The sequence below is a fragment of the Cyclopterus lumpus genome, chromosome 6, assembly GCF_009769545.1.
Source record: "Cyclopterus lumpus isolate fCycLum1 chromosome 6, fCycLum1.pri, whole genome shotgun sequence".
NCBI classification, from domain to species: Eukaryota; Metazoa; Chordata; class Actinopteri; order Perciformes; family Cyclopteridae; genus Cyclopterus; species Cyclopterus lumpus.
The window spans coordinates 10,856,462-10,880,373 of record NC_046971.1 but is presented as its reverse complement, the minus strand read 5'-3'; the positions used below and the strand labels follow the sequence as shown (position 1 = coordinate 10,880,373).

General features: G+C 41.1%; 1 protein-coding gene across 1 annotated transcript in view; it reads right to left on the bottom strand.

Annotated features, from left to right (window-relative positions):
- megf11 (multiple EGF-like-domains 11) overlaps nt 1-16,833 on the bottom strand; it is a 52,346-nt gene extending 35,513 nt beyond the window's left edge. The window contains exons 1-5 of the mRNA XM_034534596.1: nt 16,797-16,833; nt 15,321-15,435; nt 13,673-13,774; nt 13,184-13,284; nt 8,985-9,077 (exon numbers count right to left, since the gene is read on the bottom strand). Of these exons, the coding sequence (XP_034390487.1) occupies nt 8,985-9,077; nt 13,184-13,284; nt 13,673-13,774; nt 15,321-15,427 (403 nt within the window). The 5' untranslated portion in view covers nt 15,428-15,435; nt 16,797-16,833. The remainder of the gene's footprint in view (nt 1-8,984; nt 9,078-13,183; nt 13,285-13,672; nt 13,775-15,320; nt 15,436-16,796) is intronic.
- Between the last annotated feature and the right edge of the window lie 7,079 nt (nt 16,834-23,912).

The following is a 23,912-nucleotide window of genomic DNA, read 5'->3' as shown; positions in this document are numbered from 1 at the left end:
CATGAGTATGAGAGCCACACCTTTAAACATTTCTGTTACAGCAGTAACATGCACACAGTTCAATCTGATCTATTTAACCATCACCATCAGTGGCTGTTTCTAAACCAAATTAAACCAACCATGTGAAGTCCTTCCTAAGTTCTTAGTAACTATAAATTGTCTACTAGTCAAAGAAATCGTTTAGTTACTCAAGACTTTGGTTATTGGTAGATTGGCTGCTAGATAATATCCGACAACTATGTTCACTCACTGAGGAGCAGGTCTTGAATACACCTTAGGGTCACCAAGTATTCTTGCTTCCAGCGTCTCCAGAAGGTTTCAGCATAGAGATCCTTGAGATACATCTTCCCTGATGGAGCAGATACTGTGTCAGTCTTCTGAGTGAGCAGCATTGCGGGCATGAAAACCACTGGCACCCCTGGATCGGAGGTCACTGGAACTAGGTGTCTTGCGTTCATGACTTCAGCCATTAGTGTCACCTCATGTGAGAGACTACACTTCTTCAACAACATTGCATCTAAAATGCATTGTTTAACACTGATCATCCTCTCCCACACACACCCCATGTAAGAAGAAGAGAGTGTTAAGAGTTAATCTGTAGTTTTTTGCCAACTCCAATACAGTTTGTTCCCCTATTGGTACGCAGTAGTCTCACAGGGCCACTGGTAGCGGTGAATCTCCTCAAAGCAAAAATGAAGCTGGAGGTTGTCATATTCTCAATGACCTTGATGTGCACCGCATGTGTACTCAGACAGGTGAACATGACTGCCCACCATTTGGCTTCCGCATGGTCCGCTCTGGTCCTGTGCGATGAGATGGTCCTAGGCCTGAAAACGTCAGGTCCAACGGGGATCCAAGATAAGTCTATTCACAGGTAAGTCAGAAATGTTTTGTTCTTCTACCTTTCGTCTTATTCTTTTGCAGGTAACACATGTGTGTATCACACTTGAAACCTTACTTCCTGTTATCCACAGTCTGTTCAAATTGCTCCTTCAGTGAAGTGCCAACATTGATGAGCAACATGTCCGTGGTAGTGTCTTTCCAGCAGGGTAGAGACATGATGGCATGATGATTGGATGCTTTACTTCCCAGAACATGTCTGCCAACCATGTTCAGCCTCAGACTCTCAGCAAACCACTATCATTAATAATGGGGCTCAAACACTTGTGGGGATTGCGTCTTGAAACTCTGTCACCCTTTGAGAGTTTTTTTTATTTTGTATTTGAAAAGGTCTAAATTATCTTTCTTGCTCCAAGGAGTTCATCCTTTTTCTGGCTAAAGTCTGAAGTTTACGGATGATCCTGGCTGTTGCACAGGTGAGGGATTTCCAGCTGGAGAACCTTCCAAACCGATGGGAGCTGAGAGGTCCACCTGTAGCTTTTGTAGCATAGGTTGAAATGTGAGGGTGAACCTCTACATCAGTCTCTGGATGTAGGTCAAATGTCTCTGGATGTGAAAACTCATTCTTCTTTTGTCCCTTAAAAAACGTTTCTTCCAAGATAATCGTCCTCCAGGAGCTTTGTGTCTTCAAAGGTTTGATTACTCTGACTTGATGTCCATGTTGACATGGATAACACAAGCACATGAAGGAAAGATGTCCCTTAGGTAGGATGTTGGTCCTGTAGACATTGACGCTGCTTGTCTTGTTGTTTCCTTGGGACAACTGTACCATGTACACACCTTGTGTACACGTAGAATGTCTCTGCCGAGGAGAAGGAGAATGGCTGCACCAGGATCAATGGCTGATGATTAAACTATGAGTTTATTTGCGTGCTGTCCAGATGTTACTGTGACCCCTGAGCATGTTTTCAGGATGTATGGCGCAGCACCCACCACAATGCCAAAAAGTTAGAGTAGCTCGGTCTTGGCCAAGGACCTACTCTGTTCATCGAGAACAGCATATACTACAGTACAACCTTCTCCCTTTGACCAAGCATATTTTGGTGCACGATCGTGAGCCAACTGACTCACCAAAGACTTCAGACCACTTCAACATGACCTCTTTTCTATTCTCTAAAGTCTTGCTGCGGAACCCATAACCATTTCTGAGAGGATGGGGCTTATTATGTAATGGACACAGTCTGTCTAGATCCTCAACCTGTATCTCCATGTTGTTTTGCTTGATTTCACCCTCCAAGGAAACCTCAGCCTTCCTGGTGTACACAGATGGTTTGATATTTTTCAGAGATTTATCCATCCTGATGGAACCACCCATGGTAAGTTCAGAAAAGCTGGGGTCATTTTGTGTTTTTTGCCTGATCTCAGATGACCTTTACTTTCTGAATTTAGAGCCATTAATTTTTCCTCAACATCTGCGCGAACTTGGAGAGAACATTGTTGGAAAAATATAATTAGATTCTTTATTACTCCCCAAATTATAAGCAAATGTCTGTCTATTGTTCAACCATGTTGGAGGAAATGTGAGGCAGTAAATGTAGACCATTCCCATATATTTTGGCTATGCCCGGAAATTGTACAGTTTTGGGGAAATGTCCATAAGGTTACTGTCAAGATTCTGGGCTATGACACACCTAAGTCCTGTCTGTTTCTCAACTTTTGTAATACGACATCAGATACCGTGTTAGGGGAAGACAGGTATCTGCTGAAAATTCTGCTAGCAGCTAGTAAAAAGGCTATTATGAAGAGATGGCTCACGATAGAACCACCATCACAAGATGGATGGTTGAAAATCGTGACTGATATATATGATATGTAAGTGTTAACTCACAGAATAAGAGCTCAAGAGGAGCAATGTCGTGAGAAGTGGGCGAAATGTACAGTGTTTATGTGTCAACAATAACACCATTTTTGTTATTTTGACTTGTTTTTCATTTCTGTATATATATATATATATATATATATGTCTTCTATCTGTGGTGAAAAGACAAAAATAAAGTGTAAAAAAAAAAAAGATTAATTTTTCCATAAGGTTATAGGAGAGCAATGGGGTTGACTCCACGGTATGTGTTGAAGTAAAAGAGTTCAGGGAAGAACCCATCTTTTTCAGCCGCCTTAAGTTGCATTAGGTCCCCTAGCTCCCTCAGCTTCTCATTATCCTGGTTTGAGATCTTAGGAAACTCCTTTAACATCTTTAACAGAGCATTTTCTATCATTTCAGCTGAACCGTAGCAGTCCTCCAATCTCTGCCAAACAATTGGGAGTCCTGAGCGAGTATTATGAATGTTGACTGCACGGATATGTTTGGCCCGCTCCGCAGACTGTGGTTCATTTTGGCAGTATATATAGTTTCTCCCTGGAGTTGAGGTTCAGGTCACTGATGGAGTTGACAAAAAAAAGGCTTTTCATGCCCACTAGTTCTCTGGTCTATGATCAAATTGTAGGATTTTTTGCAAATTAGGTAGTTGGCCAAGTCTGCTGTGTCTGACTGAACATGCAGAGTGGCTCTAGAGGGCATGAAGTGGTTTGTACCTCCAGGCGGCGTAATGCAAGTGTGGAGGTGGTGGCGTGCTTCTTGGAGGAACTTCAAAGTGCTCACGTGGCTTTGCTGAAGCTCGACTGTGCTCATGCTCTGGTGTTGTTCTGGTAATTCTTAGAATGTGGCCGTTCATTTCTCCCAAACTACCAATATGGATACCAGGATTATCTGCATCAGCGTTGTCCATGTGTGGCTGGCACTTTGATGAAGAGATCCTTGGTCAGATGTTGCTGACCAAGGATGTTGTTGCACATGTTCGCTGGTGCATTCTGCTTCTATCTGTGCCGGCTTGATTAACACATCTGCTTCTATTTGAGCAGACGAAGCCTTGACCCGAGCAGCTTCTGCTTTAGCTCTTGCCCTGGTGACAGCAGAACTGTGTGTTGAGCCACGGCTAGATTGGTTTGAATGTCTGGAATGGCAGGAGTATTGAGACTGTCCATCTGATGGGTCTAGCAGAGGGTTTTCTTCTTTATGTCCCTCCATAATAGCTTGTTAAATATATACTAAGCTGTATTTCTGGTATGCAGTCTTATTATTGACTTTGCGTTTGATAACAGACTGAGTATTAAGTTGCATTACTATTCTGCTCTTGCTTTGTACAGCTAAGCTTAGCAGAGAGCTAATAGTAGATCCATGAAATAAAGACCCAGAAATCGGTAGTAGTGCAGGGCTTTTAGTGAGAATCTTTTTCTTTGTAAAACTATGGAAAATAACAAGAAATATGGTCTTACAAACTCTCCATATACATAATAATATAATATGATCCAGCATATAGCCATAATTCAAGAGACATGAGACTTAACTGACTAAATAGCATCTAGGCTAACTTTAACATGGATGTTAAAGAAAAAAATCACGATGAGCATCTATTTCTACAACACATGCTACATACAGAAATACTTAGACAGACATTGAAAGACTATCAAACAGTAACAGTGAAAAGTAACTGCAGCATGTCCTCTCAGTAGTCAACTTTGCACAACAAGAGGGATACATAAGAACAAAACTGTGGGGACAGAACACTCAAAACACATTGTGTGTATTCTTGAGAGTTAACAAATGTTATGAATGTAATTCTTTCATAACATTTTTTTTACTAAACAGTTAAAATATCAGTTAAAACATTCTAAATCATGCATTATTTGCATCCAGTTTGCAGTCTTCTTCACCTTTGTTGGCATTTTGCTACATTTCTACTGCCATCAATTGTCGATCAAAAAGCACCAGCAGGATGTGGTTGCATGCTTGTACCACAGACTGCATGTAAAGATGGATGACATGACAGCCGTCCAAAGGTGGAACCAAAACATCTTGATTGCCCCCTAGTGACTGGATGCAGCATGGACACGTGCACGCACGCACGCAACTGTGTTCCACAAGGCACTATAGATCAGTCCGTCTTGTGTCCCCATGAGAAATACAGTTGCCCGAGCGCTTTGATCTATCAAAATGAATGAGGCAAGCTGCATCAACTGTTACATGCAACAAGGAACCTCTTTTAGAATGAGTTAGAATATTTATAGTTCTGCCAAAATGTCTCAGTTTACATGGTTGTATAATGAGGAATTCAATTGATTTAGACATCCTTTTTTTAAAGTTGGTGTGGAGATCAAACCTCACTTTCTAGATTTTTGTTAATATGGGGCTATCATCTCAAAGAAAATGTGACTTATTGCTTTTCTACAGTCTATGGCCCACACACACACACACATTGAATTCTCAATATGTAAGATGAATAAAGAGAGAAGTTTTGAGATAAAAGTATAGACGTTTGGAGGGATGAGTGGAGCCACAGTAAATGCACTCTGTGTGCATCTCTGTCCCGTGTAATTCAGTCTCTTAGTCTTTGACAGCAATGCATGTCAATATCCTGCTGCTGTGGGATTGGAGAGGAACCATCTGGCTCAGATGCACTTCTGATAATAACTTGTACATTTTGTCGACGGGTGCCGGAGGAGTCCTCACAAGGGTGTTTTTCAAGCCAAAATGAAGTTTACTTGCAGTTATGGTCTGGTTACCCTTTCATATCGTGTCCCCGCTGGTTAAAGAAATGTCATCTGTAAATAAATAAGTTAATGAAGCTAAAAGGAAATATCTGCCATATCTGCTTGTCCCAGCCCAATGAGTTCAATATCTAATAAAACCAAATCACAGATTTAATAATGAATAATCCTGTTTTAGTTGACAATTAACATAAAATAAGTAGCAGTAGTAGCCCCCTCTGTCTGGTACAATATCCCATAAACAAGTATTCATAGGCCACATTCATCAATTAGCCATGTGTAAAGCTGCCTTACCATTTGAATACATTAGGGAGGAATATGTTACCTCATGGACCACGGCTGACCAACCACAATAGATTTGATTATTAAGTGTGATAGATTTCTTCTTAAAACACAGAAGATGCTTTGTGGTTAACAAAGCTAAACTACACCTTGGACTTTTCAGATACTTATCTTGGTAGCATTGATTTTTATAATCTCTATGTGTGAACATTTCCACGACAACAAGGAAAAGCTAAATCCAAAGAGGAGGAGAAGAAATCACTAAAAGCTCCATATTTATGCATATTCCTTCTCCCTCAGCACAGAGAACATATCATTATCCGATTGATGCACATGAAATCAATGATAGTGCTTCATTGCACCTAATATTTTACAAGTGATGGCAGTCATAGCTAAATATACCTTATGCATTTAACATCTATCTTTATCATTCTCTTTATTTGAAAGCTGTTATTACTGTATAGCATATAGTGACCCTGTGTGGCACACTCATCAAGAGGGATTTAATCACAAGTATTGAAACGTACAAAGCGATGGCAGCAGAGAGACTGGGTCATTTCTCTGCAATTTTAGAAAAGGAAAGTCTACTTTAAACCCAAGAAACTCATAAGATTCAGAAAAAAAATGCTGTAGTTTTTATTCAATAAACTCATAATATTCTCCAAAGATTTGATTTCTCATTTCATCTCATATTGCTCTGTTCTTTTTATAGCAAATTACTATATTTGTTGCAGACTACACCCAATAATATAACTACTTTGGCAAAGCCTAGCACTGTGTTTCAGTCGACTAAAGACATACTGTTCACTCCCATAAGCAGAGCGCCATCTATCTGAATTGGCTTTGCAAAAACGGCTTCTGTCCCTGCTTTATTGGAGTCTTTTTTTTTTATTGACATTCTGAAAATCCTATTGAGAACAATGTTGTTTTTTGAAGACAAACCCAACTGACAATACAAAGTATACTCAGTGGCACAAAGAAGACAAACAGTGCATTTTAATACAAAAACAAAAGAAAAAATCAGAACGCAAAGCAACAGCAAGCAAGCGCAACAGACAAAAGCAGAATAACAGGTACACGTCACCACACTGCTTTAATGCCCTGAGCTGTTCATTGAGACAGTAAACAATTAAATGACAAGTTATCAGAGAAACATGTTCAAGACCACGTTCCACAAACACAACACACAGGCGTTAGAGGATATCACACCAACCAACAACAACAACAATTAATCATTCATCACTCTCCAGGGAAAACATAACCTCAACTCAGAATGCTCCAAATCCACGTGTGATGGATGTTGAACGAGACAACATTTGCAAACCGTCAGGGCAAACATTGTGTTTTGCCATTTTATCTGTGGTCCACATCTACTAGTGTGTCCTTGAGATGAGTCTAAGACACCCCAGGACTCTAGGCAGGTCACAGGGCAGGCCTGGTCTCAGTGGGACCTTAGCCTCAGGAAGGGAGGAGGATGTGTTATGGCTACAGCAGGTGGACACCAGCAGTTGGAAAAACAAGCGAGATATCTCTCTTTTGCCTTTGCAAGCGCTCTCAACGCAGCGTACTCTCCCAACTTTTTGCCTTCTCCTTTGTGGCCGCAAACAGTCAGACTCTTTATTTTCACCACCTGACCCATATACAAAACTGCTTCCTGGTGGGTGCTGCTCCAGAAACGAGGTCCAAGCCTTTGATGCAGCTCCAGATCACTGGCGAAAAGCTGTCACTTTAGCTTTAGGCCGCTCAGCATCCCACGACTGCTCTTCATCTCCAAGCTTGGGCTTCACAGTTGTTCATCACATTCACACATCATGTGACCGGCTCATTTTGCCTTCACACCAGCTATCGAATCAGGGGATTGACTTTTATGTGAACGTAACTCAAACATAATAGCGGTAAAATAAACAGCAAATAAACCATGGCATTGATTGTGTTGGAACTGCTTTTCAGCCCACCTGGCCAATAATATGATGGCTGCATCCACTAACACGAGGACTGCTGAAGCTCACGTCACCTACCTGAGCTGGGTGAAAGGAAAATGTACCGCAAAAGACAAAAAAAAAAATACCATGCTGAACCATTTACATGAAGGAAAAAAGAGGGCAGATTTAATTTAAAAATTGGCACGCATTCCTCATTTCTACAGATGAAAGCTCGTAAATGAAAAAGCCTGGAATCATGCCTGGTATGGAAATCTAAAGTTATGAATAATGCCTCTGTCTCAATCATCAAGTCTGTTTTAATAAGGTGGATTAGCCCAGCACCTGCAGGCTGAAAGGCACACACGGCTGCACTCCTAACCAACCAAGAGTGGGACAAGAGTCCCTGGGGGCCCCGAACCTCACATCCTCCCTGTTGGACCCTCACCGGTCTGTAGAAGTAGAAGTGAGCAGCAGCAAACAGCTCAGCCTCGTCATTTATGCTCATTAATTCAACTCCAATGGGTTGCCGCCGCAGCCAGAGCAGCTGATTTACACACAGTTGCTAATCAAGGAATGGCTCTCTTGCTAATGAAAACTCATAGATCTATACAATAACAGTACCGATATGATTTTAGCTCCCATTACTCACTCCCAAATATGCAATGGGCAATAACAGTTAAATGCTACTGGGAGCTGAAGTTAAGAATTCGGGGTCAGAAATGTTGACTGGGTCACTGACCTCCGGTATACACAGTCACTATTTCTCTGCGGACATAAATATCACAAAAAAGGCGTAAATAAATTATTTCCTCCTCTCTGGCCTCAGTGACGTGTTTCCAGCATTTAGCTGATTGCAGGATGGATATGCTCGAACTCCCCCTCCCCAAACCTCCCATCCCTCCTGGAGAGCAGCTCTGGGAGCTGGGAGGAAACCCCAGTAAACAGAAAAGGCACAATGGTTTGTTTCAGCTTGGCATTGATCCATCATTCCACGGAACAAGTCATAGGCACCAGTCTAATCATGATTAAGACCATAACAGAGAGCTCGGTCGACACAGGGGGGGATGCAACCATCCATCCATCCGCTATATTCATCAAGCAAATCACTTCCACTTCCAGCAAATGAAAATTAATTCATTGTGACTTACCTGTTCCATTGGCTGTGTTTGCTAAGAAGAGAGGATACAAAGCTGAGCAGCTTTGAGATGGACGTACATTGAGGCAAAAACAGTTGAAGGATTCACGGTAAATTCTTATGGACTAACTGGCTGTAAACGCCATTTAGAAATAAATGAGTCCAAGTGACTAATTGTGGGTTTAGGAGTAAAGTGCACTCACCACTAGAGCAGTCCAGTCCACCCCATCCTGGCTCACACTGGCATGTATCAGGGGACACACAGCGACCATGGACACACTCCTCTGTACACAGGGCTGAGACACACAAAGACCTTTTCTAATCAGTGTATAATTGAGTTAACACACACACACATAAGCAGAGTGTAAAACATCATTAAACCACCAATAAACAGCATAATGAAAACCACCAAGATAACAGCAGAAAGAAAATGGCCCATAAAATTGAACACTCAATATCTCCCTAATACCATCAGGGGACTAAATCTTAGCCACGGCACTCATATTCAACATCCATCTGCACTACTTGACACTGGGCCCAATGATTTCTTAGGAGATTGACTCCTTGGTTAACGTCTCTGTTTATCACATAGCTTTACTTTCCACAATGAGCTGTTATCAGAAGGCTGAGCCATGAAAGAACAAGCTGTAAATCCCCGCTAATTTGATCAGCTGGTGCTTTGTTATATAGTGATGCTTTAATGTAGCAGGTCCAGGCACCTCAGTGTTTACTAAGTGTGCAGTTTTCTTGATCATTCATATTGAGCAACACGGCACCCGATTGATTGGGTCGGCATTAGTATTCCTCAGAGTGTGTTCACAAGAGTTGGAGGTTTGGTTCAGCTGGATAATAAAGTGACCTACATGAAGGCTTTTTTTTTTGCCACAGTGCCAGTTTTTTGTGTGAAGTCAAGAAGGAAAAGTATCACAAGAATGTGCACTTAGTATGAATACATCTGTGGCAGCCAAGGTCATCTGGCCAAGGTTAAAGACACACAGGCTCTTATCTGAGAAATGAGAGTCAGGCCAAAACGTCGAGAGAGAAACCCCGCCTGATGGGAATCAGCAGTCCACTAACACGGCCTGTGGCGGGATGATACACAATCCAAGGGCAGAAGAACAGTCAGACCGTCGCCTTAACTGAACAGACCTCATCCAACACGTTAGCCAATTTACGCTTCTTTTGTTCTTTATTTTTTTTTTCAAAAGTGAGAAAAGGGCAGCAGAAAAGCGTCACATTTTTTTTTTCTTCTTTTTTTTTTTTTACATACACCCTGGGTTACTTTTGCAGTTTTGTGTGCAACACTTTGGCACTCATCCTGCAGGCAAAGAGGTCAGTAGAAAGCTGTCTACAGGTCTGAACAGTGCTACAATAGATTATCACTCAATCAGGTTTCGAGTAGGATCGACCGCCAGTCAGGAGAGAAGAGGAGAAAGAGGAGTGAATCCCAAACACCCATGAGCCGGTGCTAATCGCAGAAATGCTCCCAAGGCAAAAATGGTGAACCAGAGATTGAAAGATAATTTCGGGCAGATTTCTGAGCATCAGTACTCTGGTAGAAAACCGTCTAATTACAGTAAGCCAGCGAAAAGAAAAGGGATAAGAGCTTGAGTATTTTATGCTGACGAAGGTGTGAGATCGACTACCTGTAATCAATGAGTCCACAGCATGCAGAGTATTCAAAGAGAAGAGGAGACAAATTCAATGTCACCACGATGAGTTGATTTCGTTTACTTTCAATCAGCACATTCTGATCAGCGAGAACAGGGAAATGCAAATGTATCACATCCTCTATATGAAAAAAGAAATATGGAAATGGAGTTTTGAATATGGGAGAAAGGATAAAGCGCACCCTTCTCCTGAGATCTGAACCGGTGTTCTGAAGGGATGGCATAATAAAGTAGGAGGAGGTAAGTCTTTCATTTTAATTGAAATTCATGAATCACTCTGCTTAACTCATGTCTAAGGAATCTGTTGGAAAATTGAGTCTTTCATCTAGATAAAAGGCTAATCTAACTCATTATGCAGAGGTGTTATCAGAACAGGGAACAATTGAGCTAATTGGCGATTGTCATTCGGTGGTAATAAATCCAATATTTTTGACAAACTACAATCTTTTAAACGGTCTGATTAAATAGATATTTGTATTCACCATGTGCATTATGCCCTCTGTTTTTGGAGAGTTTTGCTGCAGTCGGGGAAAAAGGACCCATCAGTGAAAGTCTGCGTTTGTGATTGTTGTGAGACACCGGTGGTGAAAATGAAGTGAACAAAATGTGGAACATTATGATGAAGCTGATGGATAAATCAATCTCAAAGATATGCCTACAGAACATATCAAACAACTCCCTCCAAAGCTTCTTCCTCATGGCTCTATCTAGCACAGAGATTATTCATTTTAAATACAGTCTTTGAAGCATAACAAAAAAATGCAACAAAGCCAAAAAATGAACATGAAATCAAAAAAGGCACAGAATCCCTTTCTGGGGAAAAATCTCATCATCTTCCCAAATCCCAAATTAATTCTGCCGCTTAAATCATTTTTAGAATTACACTGCATCACTGGACAGGCAAGAGTCATGCAGAAGTCATCTGGCCTAAATGCCCTGCAGAAAGAGGGGCTCATAACCCTGCAGAGCCTGTGAGCCTCTGAAGATATTACGAGCTGTTGTCATTAGCGAGTTCCCCTCATGCACAACTGTAATAATCATGCTTATTAGTAGGGAAATGAGTTCCTAACTTCCTCTACATAGGCTAGTTACAGACTAAGGTAATGATCAAAGGTCACAGAATGAATAAAGACCTCTAGTTAAAAACGTCAAGCACTAATTAACAAGAAAGGTTCAAAGTTCAACTTATTACAAAATTAAACAATGACTTCCAGAAGACCGAATGAAGTAAAACAACAAACTAAAGCAAAAACATCCTTAAAGATAATGTTGCTGATTAAGCGTATTTATGTGATAATTTTGGTTCATTCAAGGTCTTCAAGTGTTGATGTGGTGCCATATGACAACAACAAAAAACCTAAAAACAGGCAGGATTAAGAGGCCAACACTGTTGAAGTATTTTGGCCTTTTAATGAAATGGTCTTCACGAAGAAAGCTACATTAAACTAACAATGCACAAGGGGGAGTATTTTACTTTCAGTAAACAACAAAGTGCCCTGAAATAGACGACTTGAGTTAATTTTGGGTCGATTTGCTCTCCAATGCACTCTTTTGTCACTATGCAAAAAAGCTTGGGGAGTACAAATCTCTTAATCCTGGTAGTGAGAGTGCTAGGATTAAAAGGGGTGGAACAGTTTGCAAAGGCAGCACAAAGCAAAACTGCCCTCTCGGCCCCTATCAACTCAGACTCCCCACTTCACCTGAAAGGGGAGGGCAGCTGTTTTCAATCTCAGTCCGACATAATATCAAAATAAAAACCTTTTGTTAATACAGTGGGGAATCCAGATTTGAGAGTGCCGCCTCCTCGGCTTGTAGATTCACCTGGTTAACACCCTGAAAAGACTGTAAATGAACCAATAGATCCATTGTCAGTCAAATGGTTAATGAATACACTATTGATCATCTGCGCCTCCCTGCTCAAGACCCCCAGATAATCACAGCAGCTCTTATTCTTTGCTGGCTGGCTTCCCGGTGCTCTGCTACCCTGAGGCCAGCTAAAATAGAGAGAAGGACAAGCCTAGCTGTGGTCAAAGAGCATACCCACATGGTGTCAGTAACTCCCTTATGTTGCAAATAATCTAGGAAAATATTAAAATTGGATTCTAATCTTACTTAAAGGGAATAAAACATTAGCTAAGGCGAGAATATCAAAAACGTAACTCTCAGAAGCTATATGTTCTGTCTTTATTTGGCCAACATGTAAAAATATTCAGTTTGATGTGAGTGAATAAAAATAGAAATCAATGACCATTAATGAAGCCATAAAAACGACAGGGAAGGGTTGTTATCAGCACATTGCTGGAGCCAGATTTTCACGGCTTCTGCTCTTTTTATGTTATCGAATTCCTGGGTGGTTTTATGTCGGGTGCTATACCCACTCAGTCTGTAACCAGAACCCTGCAGGCTCGTTAATTTTTCTCATTGTTATACAACTTAAATTAAATTACTCTTACTGGAAGGGCAAAGCAGGGGGCAGTCTACTGTGCCTTCATATTAAATAATGCTCAATCACCTTAAACTGAGTAAATGTACATGGATGGTGGCATGCTTACAGAGGAGATGATGGGCGATGGTGGCCTGGCAGGGGGTAGTTGCTTTATCTGCAAGCTACCCACACTAACAATCAATCCAAATATTTACTCCTGTTCTTTAAAAGCCTTGCGGAACAACCCTGAAATGTCATAATCAAAAAGGAGATTTTAAAAAAAAAAAATGTATTAAAGGATACTCACGAACACACAAGTCTCCGCTCTCAAAGTAACCGGGGCAACACTGCGAGCGGCGCCTATACATGGTCCTCACTCCCCGCCGGTAAGCCGTCTTATAGCTGATCCTGGAGAAAACACACCGAGACAGCTGCGTGATGTAAAAATTACTCTTTCTAAAGGGCAGGAAAATATAGTAGGTGAAAATACCAGTTGTTTTTTTTTGTTATTGGCAAGTTTTTAAAGTACAAGGAGGTAAAAAAGAATGAAGAGACAATTTTTTGGAAAACACCTGCTGCATAAAAGTCTGTGTTTGGGGAGGTGACTGTGTACTTATTTAGTTGGATGGCCACTAAAAACCTTAATGGAGTAATTAAAATATTTACTTAATCCTGCCTCTGAGGACTTCACTGTCAGCCACATCAACAAGGACATTTGTTGAGGCCTTCAATGACTTGGCTCTGATTTTGGGGGACAGTAGTGGGTGAGTCCCTTGTTAGGCTCCTTCAAACGTACCTGTGCCTTGTGCATTTAAACCAGTTGAGGATGTCTGTGCATCTTGTGTAGTAAATCTGGTCAAATGGGTGCGCGTAGGATTCCTGAACAGTCACAGCATAGCTAAAAAGACAAAAATGTAAAAGACATAAGTAGTAGAAAGAAGATCTGTACTTGAATACGAGACAACTAGCCTTACGTTTTCAGATTTGGATTTTACAATAGAAATAGACGATATAGGCTCATACAATACAATACATTGTTATACATCAAATCAGCGGTTTCAGATATGTATTAGTTGTCAGCAGTTAAGGAGACATTTCTCCTCTACACTTCTCAGATACGGGTTCACTTCCTAAATAATTGTTTGAGGTCCAAATAAGTAAAAGCATCCAACATTCCACAAAAGTTTTTTTTTTTAGTGATCTTGAGTCATATTTGTGATGTCTTCCTTTGGAGGGGGCCTGACCCTTAGGTTGGGAACCACTGGAAAACATGGTTGCTCAACCTCGACCAGCTAGAGTCAAATTCTGCTGGAGGATTTTTTTTTCCTGAAGAACAATTACATTCCTATTTTAGGTACTTTTTTAATTTAGTTTTCAACAACAAACAATATGCATTTTCATACAGTCGCTTTCTGTCAATTTTGCAGTGATCTTGGTACACATGATATTCAGGTACAGTGTACAACACACAAAGTACAACAAACATCAAATGGTGCTCATTCCAAGAAAGAAAAGAAGAGGGGAAATAAGGATAATGAATAGATTGCATTAAAAAAAAATTAAATACAAATGAAATAAAATAAATTATTTAAATTATAATTGTCCACTCCTGAGTGTATGTGATTTAGGTACATTGTAATGCTAATACTTAGACTACCTTGACTTAAGGGGTATTTGTACATTGATGTACTGGTACTTTAGTAAGGAATCTAAATGCATTGCCATGAACATAGATTTTCATGCTTCTTGGAGATGTTTGGAGAGAAAAAAAAACAACAACAGCACACAGGTCCTGTCAATGGACACAGTGCTAATGAAAGTAATACAATAACTTTGATATGCAAAGAAAGGACTTGAAAGGAGCTTTTAGGTGATTCATGTTTGTGATATATGCAGCCGGAGACAGTCTGAGGATATTGCGGGACCTCAAAGCCACGAACACAGCCCACTTAGGGAATTCATTTTGATGCCAACAAGGTGGAACCACGATCCCTAAGTACACTCACCTTGGTCAGGCAATAATTCAGATCATATATCTTAACAGCTTTCTTTCCTCCCCTTTGTATCGAGGACAGAAATTATTCCTGCTTATTTCTCATAAATGACACTGCCCAGCACAACTAATAATTATTCAGGCTCCATGGCTGTCGTGATTGATCGGGATGAGAGTACACTGATCAATTTGCCTGCGTATTTCATTTGAAGCTGCAACTCCTCCCATCTCTCAGAGCTTGGCGACATGAGCTGTGTGAGATCGATACACTGCTGTATAGATGTGGGAACAGATCTGGAACTTTAGTTAAGAGCGCTTGTTGCAGGCACATTGAAGAAATTCCAAGATGGACAACGTCAGTACTGGAAGCATGCGCTGCCTAACCACAGCGGATTCCCTTTCAAATCTAAAATTCAATGTGCTGTGGTAAACACAGGCAGATAATGCTCACCTCTCCCAATGGCTGCAGACATTAGGGTCGTCCGGGTTCAGGCTCCATACATTAGTGGTGAAGCCCAGAACAAGCAGCAGTGCTGGCAGGACAACAGATGACCCCATTCTTCACTCTGAGAGGGGGAAAAGGAAAGAGAGATGGCAGCTTCCAAATTAAAATAAGAACCTTCTTGTAGTTGTAAGAGGTACATCTCCAGTCATCTCTTTTAAGTCGTTTTGAGTTTGAGTTAATCAAAATACATGCCTATGCTTGTTTAAGGAAAAGGTCCAATATTTGTTGTTTCGCGTTCTGTCTGAACACAGTTAATAAAATTAAGTAGATTTAGTTATCAAGACAGAGCCAAGCTAATAGGTGTATTTCTAAAAATGACAAACTATTCCTTTAAAGTAATTTTCCAGCCAGGATGGTTTACATTCCTATGCGTATGCTTAACATTTGCTGCTGTGCTTTCCTCCTTCAGTAAGACCTTCAAAAAGTGCATGTGCTCTGTTCTGTGAGCGGCTGCAGAGATGAAACATCTGTTTGACAGTGACGGAGATGCTGATTTGTTTAGACCAGCAGGTTATTTCATTAGACATATAGCCAGAGGAAGAGGGCATATGATCAACGGGCATGCATGACAGTGATGGATTCACCACACGAGCAGGTCTTACCTTTGCACATTGCTACTGGAGATAAAGGATGTGTGACACTGTATGACTGACACATAACATATCTCATACTTTAGGTTAATGCCTGGATGCCAAGAGCAGCAACATTAATGTTTCTTATATATATGCCGATGTGTCTCGGGACTCTGAACTTTATGTGCCCTCATGGGAATAGAAAACTCACACATCGTTGAGTGATAAACAACAAACACAGGAGGAGTAAATACAAGGAAACTGACTCCTGACTTGTCTTGCTATGGCGATCACACGAGATGGTGCGTTTCCATTCGGCTGTGTGCCCTGCATGTGCTTTACTGTGTTATAGGGGATGTGTTCAATATTTCTGAGTGACTGTATCCAATAACACAGGCATTCACATGTTCAGCTAAACTTCTGCATTGACAGCCGCATGTAGTTCACTCACAGCTGAAAGAAAATCAATAAGACCTCCACTTCCTCTAAGTAGCAGTTCATCTAAACAGGCAGAGGTTAAATTCATGTTAGTTTCCGTAACAGGATGATTAATTAACGCTTTTATATGCATCCCCTTCTCTGAAACAATCCTGTTAAATACTACAGGGACTGCTCGATTGACTAGAAAACTTTCATTCCTCCTGTGATTAGACCGCCACCCTCAGTCGTTTCACGGAGGGGCTCTGCACAAGTGGAAATACTTCACAACTTGTCACGTTTTGCAAACCTCACAAGCCCTCAGTCACAAGCCTGCTCTAGGAGGCCGAGAGGTGAGAACATTCAGGATTATCCTGAATATGTGGCAAGGTGGCCATTACAAGCAGCCAGAGATACGTGGCCTTAAACTCACCTAATCCTACAGCCTGTGGTCCTCGGGTGGGTTTTTGTGGATACTGTGGGGGGCTCTGGAAGCACAAAGTGACAGAAGTGCCGCTGTGCCCCGACACATAGGCTCGCTGGGAGAGGTGATGACAGGTTGCAGATCTGTGGGAGAAAAGAAAAATAATGAGCTTATGATGACACACAAGACACATGCTTCATCCTTGCTGGCTCTCGCACGCATGCGCACACACACACAAACTCATGAATTTCTTATGGGATCAAAGATCTCAACGGGGATATAGTTCACAAAAGCTGCTCTTAAAAGGCCAATTTACTTTGCGCAGCCTCCACATCCGAACACACAGTTTTCATTCCATTTCCCAATGTCCCTCCTACCTGGTATCCACAGACACTACGATGCCCACTGGGATAAAAGCCTACATTAACTCACGAGAGGCCTCATACAATGAACTATGCTCACCCTTCAACACTACAAGTGGCTTGTCCACAAAGGGAGACGATGACATTATGTGTGCTCATTAACGAAGCCTACACAAGGGTCATTGCCATTATAATACAGGCATGAACAGAACACTGATGTGTTTATCATCTCTCTCACTGCACGGCTCTTAATGAATCCTTCAGAAGGTCACAGGGCGGGTTTGAGATTCTTCTGGCCTTCGTGTGCTGTGAATTCTGAATTAAGATGTAAACATAGGCATGACAACATAATATGGCTGTTTTTGTTCTTGGCTTTGTTCTTGGCCCTATTTCTCACTTGATTTATTACCTCGGTAAACATAAGTTAATAGTCTCAATAGCTAGTTTCAAGTCTTCTTCAATACAGCATGATGTTCATTTAGTACAAGTATACCTTTTTTTTTTATGCCCTATACAGTGTCTCTAGGTCGCTCCTTCATATTCCTAATATAGTAACTTCTGTTCATTGTTGCGAAAAGACAATCCAAGATGACTATGGACAAATGTCCTTACTCGAGGCTTCAAAACTGCAGTCCACAAACCGAGGGTGACATCACGATGACTACGTTCACTTCTTATTGTCTTATTCTTATTCAAAGTGGATTCGTGACAACCTTTTCCTCTTAAATTTGTGACTAATCTCAGAGAACTCCTGAATTTATGCAATCGGCCCCAACCCATTGATTTGCCTATAACAATCATTTTTTGTTTGTAGTGAACAGGATTTATTTAGCGCGCAGCATTTATTTCTCAATCCACCCCATAATCTGCCAGCACCATGCACATTTGCTGTTGAATGTCATCGGAAAAAAAAGCAAAAGACTACAATTGCAAATTCTGAATGAAATAAAAATCTTCTGTCCACATTGTCAATATTGTTATTGTTATTACTCCGAGATGCTTTGCCAAATCCTACCCTGTTAGATCTGGTCACAGATCTGGCCACAGAGTTATTAGTGTGCAGCACAGCATACGTTAGTAGAAAAAGAAAAAAAAGCTGAATGTCAAGGAGTCCCTAATGTTTAGTCATACTCAAACAGATCCCTGACATGTCCTTTAACATTTAAATGTTTAAGAAAAGACCAAATGTAACACTTTCAGCAAAGGTAGACTGGGTCGAAGTGAACGTCTGTTGTACAAAGCACAACTGCATAAGATAGACAAGTCTGATCAATATTACACTCATCACTTGTTTTCTCCAAACATTGGCCCCTCCCCCACCTCCATAATTATTGGATTAAATGCTTTATTGCCTCCATATAGTTAGAGAACTGAAAAAAATATATATTTTATTATGAGAAAGTAATATTTTACCACAATTGAGCAGAAGCAAAAGACCGACAGTTTACTATGGATTCTGGTAGGTGAAAGGCTTTTTATCAAATTTGTATAAATAGCCTGCATTTCTATTCCCTGTATCTGTCGACATCCACGAAAAACAGTTTGTTTCTGTTTTGACTTCAAAACGTGTTCACCGAACTAAATGTTCTCCAGAGACCTTATTTGCCCTTTATGAATTGCTCTCCAGTTCCTCACCACTTTGATTACTGAGACCACGAAACCATCTCGATCACTGAGCTGCTGCATCTGACAAACTGCTGAATAGCAACTGTAACGTTCAAGAGGCAGGGTATCGTGTAACGGTGTATGTAGGCTGGAAGTGTATGTGAGAGTAAGGATTTTTTTAAATCTTGACATGGACACCCCCGGTTAACATCGGACACCAGCCTGCTGAAACTGTCATCGATGAGCCAGTCACCTATATTCCCAGCACTGCCTATCAGCAGAGACATCTGCATGATTAAAGCCATGCATCCTCAGCGTGTGACTTATTAAAGTGCAATGCAATTAACCAGCCCGTCCCCTGGCTGACCAGCACCTGCACTCTTCCATGAATGATGCTCAGCAGGCATGACTGACTCACTCGAGAGAGAAGCTCACCTCCCATCTATAGATCCCAGCTGCTTCTCAGCCTCGTCTTGGTCATGTGCTCATTTATCACAATGCTCAGTATCATCTTGCTTGTGTTAATTTACATATACATAATGGAAACCAGTCAACGGAAACATTGCTTGGTATTGCAATCTTGTCTGGAGCAACAGAGAGAATGCCTGATCAGTTGTGGGCTTCTGTGTCTTTGCACAATCAGCCCATTATCCCGCCTCTAGATTCAAGCAGCAAGCTCATATACAATCTTTATGAGACTTCTCCAGTCCACTCTGTTTTGTAATCACTGCTGAAGGATTCCCAGAGCAACCTAATTTGGAGTGATCTAAAGGTTACAGGTGTAACCGCACAGCACAGAGTGCCAATGAGATAAGCCCGACTGCTGGCCATCGCTGTCTGCTGCTGGGGGCTGCGAGTCATTACGAGTCAGGCCTCATTAGAGAGGCCATGGCGTGGCTCATCATAGACACCGCTTCCCCTGGCCTCAGCCACACACCTCAGTGTCTGATGTGTTGGAGACCAGGAGGACAATGATATGTCGGGGGGACATGCTGGTTTCTGACAAGTGGAGAAACAAATCAGCACAAAACCAAAACCCGCTGCTATCAATTGCCAAAACGGCAGTTAAAAGCTCCTTGGATAGTGTTTTAGTAATATTTCAACTGTGCAGAGTGGTCGAAAGTAATCAAGTACATTTACACAAGCACTGTCCTTAAGTATAAGTTAAAGGTACTGGTATTTTACTTGCTATTTTTTCCAAATGTATAATAATAATCTGCATTGTCCACAAATGTGAAAATGTGTCCTTGGCTTTACAGATTGGTTGACACATCGTATTAAAATCATAATTCATACAATAAAAAGCACAGTACAGAGAACAATAACGGACATGGTCCCAGTGTGAACGTTGTTTTACGAAGTTATGGCATTTGGTATGAAAGATGTTCTTGGTTTCTGCAGCGGATCTATAACATCTTTCAGAGGGCCGTTTCATGAATTCAAAAAGGGGATGAAGAGGATCAGACGGTTTCACCTGTATCTTATAAAAACACACATCACAGTTGCTTTTGCTCTTTCCCAATAATTAGGACTAGCCATATTTGTAATTGTCTGATTTTGTTCTTTGACCCCATGTGCCCAAACTATGAACACATACTAAAAGTTAAAACACTTTCAACAAGACTTCTGGAAACTTCTCTAAAATGTTCTTGTAAAACTTTAAATGCAATCAAAAATGGTTCCTAAATATGTAAAACTTTCAACAGCCTGATCATTAATTAAACAGGTAGAAAGTAAAGACAGGCATTGTGGTGGCTTACAATAACCAGCTCTAGTCCGACTTACGTTAATAAAAAGGGCACATATACTGAGCAGCATTTTAGAGGAAAGTTATCAAATATGTTTGACTCTAGTGCATTTTTTCTGACAATAATAATTATGAGTTGCTTTGCAGATTAAGATTGAAAAAAATAAAAATGAAAATCGCATCTCACAAATCACACCTCTATAATATTAAAGTATAGCTTCATGCATTAATCTCAATACTCAAACAATATAATATACAATGATATAATGAGACCATTCTACTTCAATGGTACTTTAACTAATGGTACTTTTATTACATCGTGCTGATAATATTTTTACTTGGGTACACTTTTGAATGAAGGCATTTTACTTGAAACAGAGTACATTGTGGTAGTTTCCCATTTTGCCAAGAAAGGATCTCAACAGACACAAATGTCCCTCAAAAGTCAGTCTGTGCTTTAGAGGAATGAGGAATCTAGTTAAGGACTTCTCTTGATTTCTTGTTTTATTCCTCTCTACACACATCACTTTAAGGAGACAACGCATGCATTGGCATAAAGCGTATTAAAGTCATGAAGCCTAAGACGGTGTTTGTCGTTGCATTTATGGGAATTTCTGTAACGCTGACAGCATTAAGTGCAGCAAAGGCACCCATGTCTTATACCTGATCTCAGTCAAAATGCACTCCTGGGTACTTTTTATGACACCTGAATGATTAAGAATGCCAGCTTGATCCAGCTCAGGATTAACTTCACAATCTCTCAATCTCAGACCGGACACCGTGTGACTGTAATACTGCTTAGTTACAGTTATGGATATAGGACATCAGAGTTATCATTATTTCAATAACACATTAAGAACGTTCCGTCCTGCTTTAGCTCTGGGGTTTTGCATATGATTTTCCAAGCAGATGGTGAAGATGGACAGAAGACAAATGTGCAATATTCATATTAATAGCATGGACGACATTCATACGTATGCAGTGTTCAGAGTGCTGATGTCCTCGGCCAGCACAGTACTTTGCTTTGCACTTTGACTCGGAGTATATATATATATTGTATTCAAGAATAGAACATTAAAAAAATTGTCATTTCATTTGAAGGCTTAATCTTGAGTATTACAGGTGTCGACTACAAATTATAACTGATCGTTTGTACATTTACCAAATCTGAAAAACAGCAGAATAATGAAAGCCACTAGTTGCAGCTCTCGTATATTTTTAAAAAGGAGGACAGTTTATAAATACAAACTTCAACAAGCCATTAGGTTATTGAATAAATGATGGGATGAAATACATTATTCAGTGGAGTTACATTCTGCTGTGTCCAATCTTGCTAAAACTGAGATTGAAGTTGTTTTTTTTAAGTCACTTTCCAACCATTAATGAACATGTAACCATTCACCACTCAGCTGGCAAAGTAGTGGGAATCATCAGCGATTTAAAAAAGTCCTGAGAGAAAGTTTAGAACTGGTAGCTCTTCAGCCGAGCCGTCAACCTAACAGCAACAGCACAACTTGCATGACTGTGATTTCTACTTAGAGGTTGAGGCACCTGGGAAAATGCTGTGCGTCGTTTAACAGGAGCTTAATTCTGGCCACATGGTTTATTCATGTGGCGACCGCCGATATCACGACTCTCATAAATCACGCAGTGCGGCATGCTGGACGTCCACGCGCTTGGGCAGGGCTCACTAATCTCAACACCATCTTTCATCTGAATAACCTTGCCTTACCGCAGGGCAGGCCGACACCAGGCATGGCCCATTGGAGGGGGGGCTCTCCTCGTACTTTTATTTCTTTCACTCTGGGCACAAAGACTCTGTGCAGCCCGTCAGAGCAGAACAACGCTGTCCTGTGTGCTCCCAGGCAGCCGTCTGCCCAATTTCAACCGCAGGCAATAATAAGAAAGTGCCTCATGGACATCAGAGGAACTAATCTAGTCTAACGTTAGCTTTATGAATTTAGATTCAGACACACTTGGGAGGGGACGCAGCGGAGTCGGTCAAGCCATCTGTTCAGAAGTGGTTCAAAGACGGAGCAGACAATTTGAAACTAATGTGAGTAAACATGATCATCAAATATAGATAATAGAATAGAGCGTATAGCAACTTTGCCCCGATTTGTTTTATAGTTTTGTTTTAGTTTTTTTTCTTTACTGTCACATTATGTAATTTGTAATTAATTGGATTTGGGTCCTTGTTCACATCACAGGCACACAATGTCTACAGTTATAAACATGTCACCAATTACCAGCTTTAGGCCTACATGTTCTGAAAGAAAACCAATTAGTGAAACAACAGCACTTGATGAATCAAAACAACAATGTGCCTGATGTCAGATTGCTCTACATGCTGCTTTGAATAGTCACTATGTTTCACCCCATGCTTCTAATAACAAACCCCAGGCATCACAGTGACAGCCAAATGTCTTGCAATGCCCTCTGTGCTACGTCTGTCCTCTCTCCACGGCCTGGCTCCGGCATCCTGCTGCCACCAGGAGGAAGCACCAGTCCGACTCCTCCTCGCACCAGTAAGGCTCTCCTTCCTCGCACAGGCAGACAATTAGCCTCCCTGTGACTGACTGCGAATAATGAGAGCTGCTGGAGAACAGTTGGACGTCTCAGGACAAATTAGCGTGTGATTAGCCTGTTGAACCGTCTGCTCTCTTCCCACCAGGAGAACAAAACTGAACTATTACTTTGGAGCTCCGGTCAGGGAAGCACAACTACAAAAGGTATGCACACACCAACAGTTATAACTGTATTCTATAAAGTTACATCTTCTACAGAGAGAGGGCCACACTTAGCAGAGGAATGGTGTGGACAGCAAAACAAATGGAAGAACGTGGCGGGACAAAGGCATTGAAAAGGCAAGTAGAGGGACGCGAGCTGAGCAGCTTGCCATGAAATGCTGAAACAACAGCACGGCTGCCAGGGCAATTTTACACCCCAATAGTTTCACACCTCAGACACCAACCCCTTCAAACTCTGAACCTTGAGTCTTCTTGGTGTCTTCATTTATTTTGTGTCAGTGTCCAAGATGTGAGAAGCCAAGCAGTGAGAGACTCGTCCCAAATGTCGCAGGGTAAGCGGTGTGTGAAGCAAGCAGGGGGAGCGAGAAAGAGAAAAGCCACTGCGCCTGGATGCACCTTGCTTTTTGAGCAGACAATCCTATGAGATCTCACAGGAGGGCGGATTTTTACTGTACTTCACATTAGTCTCACAGATAGGAAAACAAAACACACATATTTGTGTACTAATCACCGTGCTGCAGTGGTGTAAGAAGCATGCAGATACATAAAGCAGGACAAATACATAAATCTAAAATTATTAGTAAAGGTCCTGCAAATAAAATCTTACTTTAGTCAATGTACAGAAGAACATGTACTAAAGTAAGTTATACAGTAAAATCCA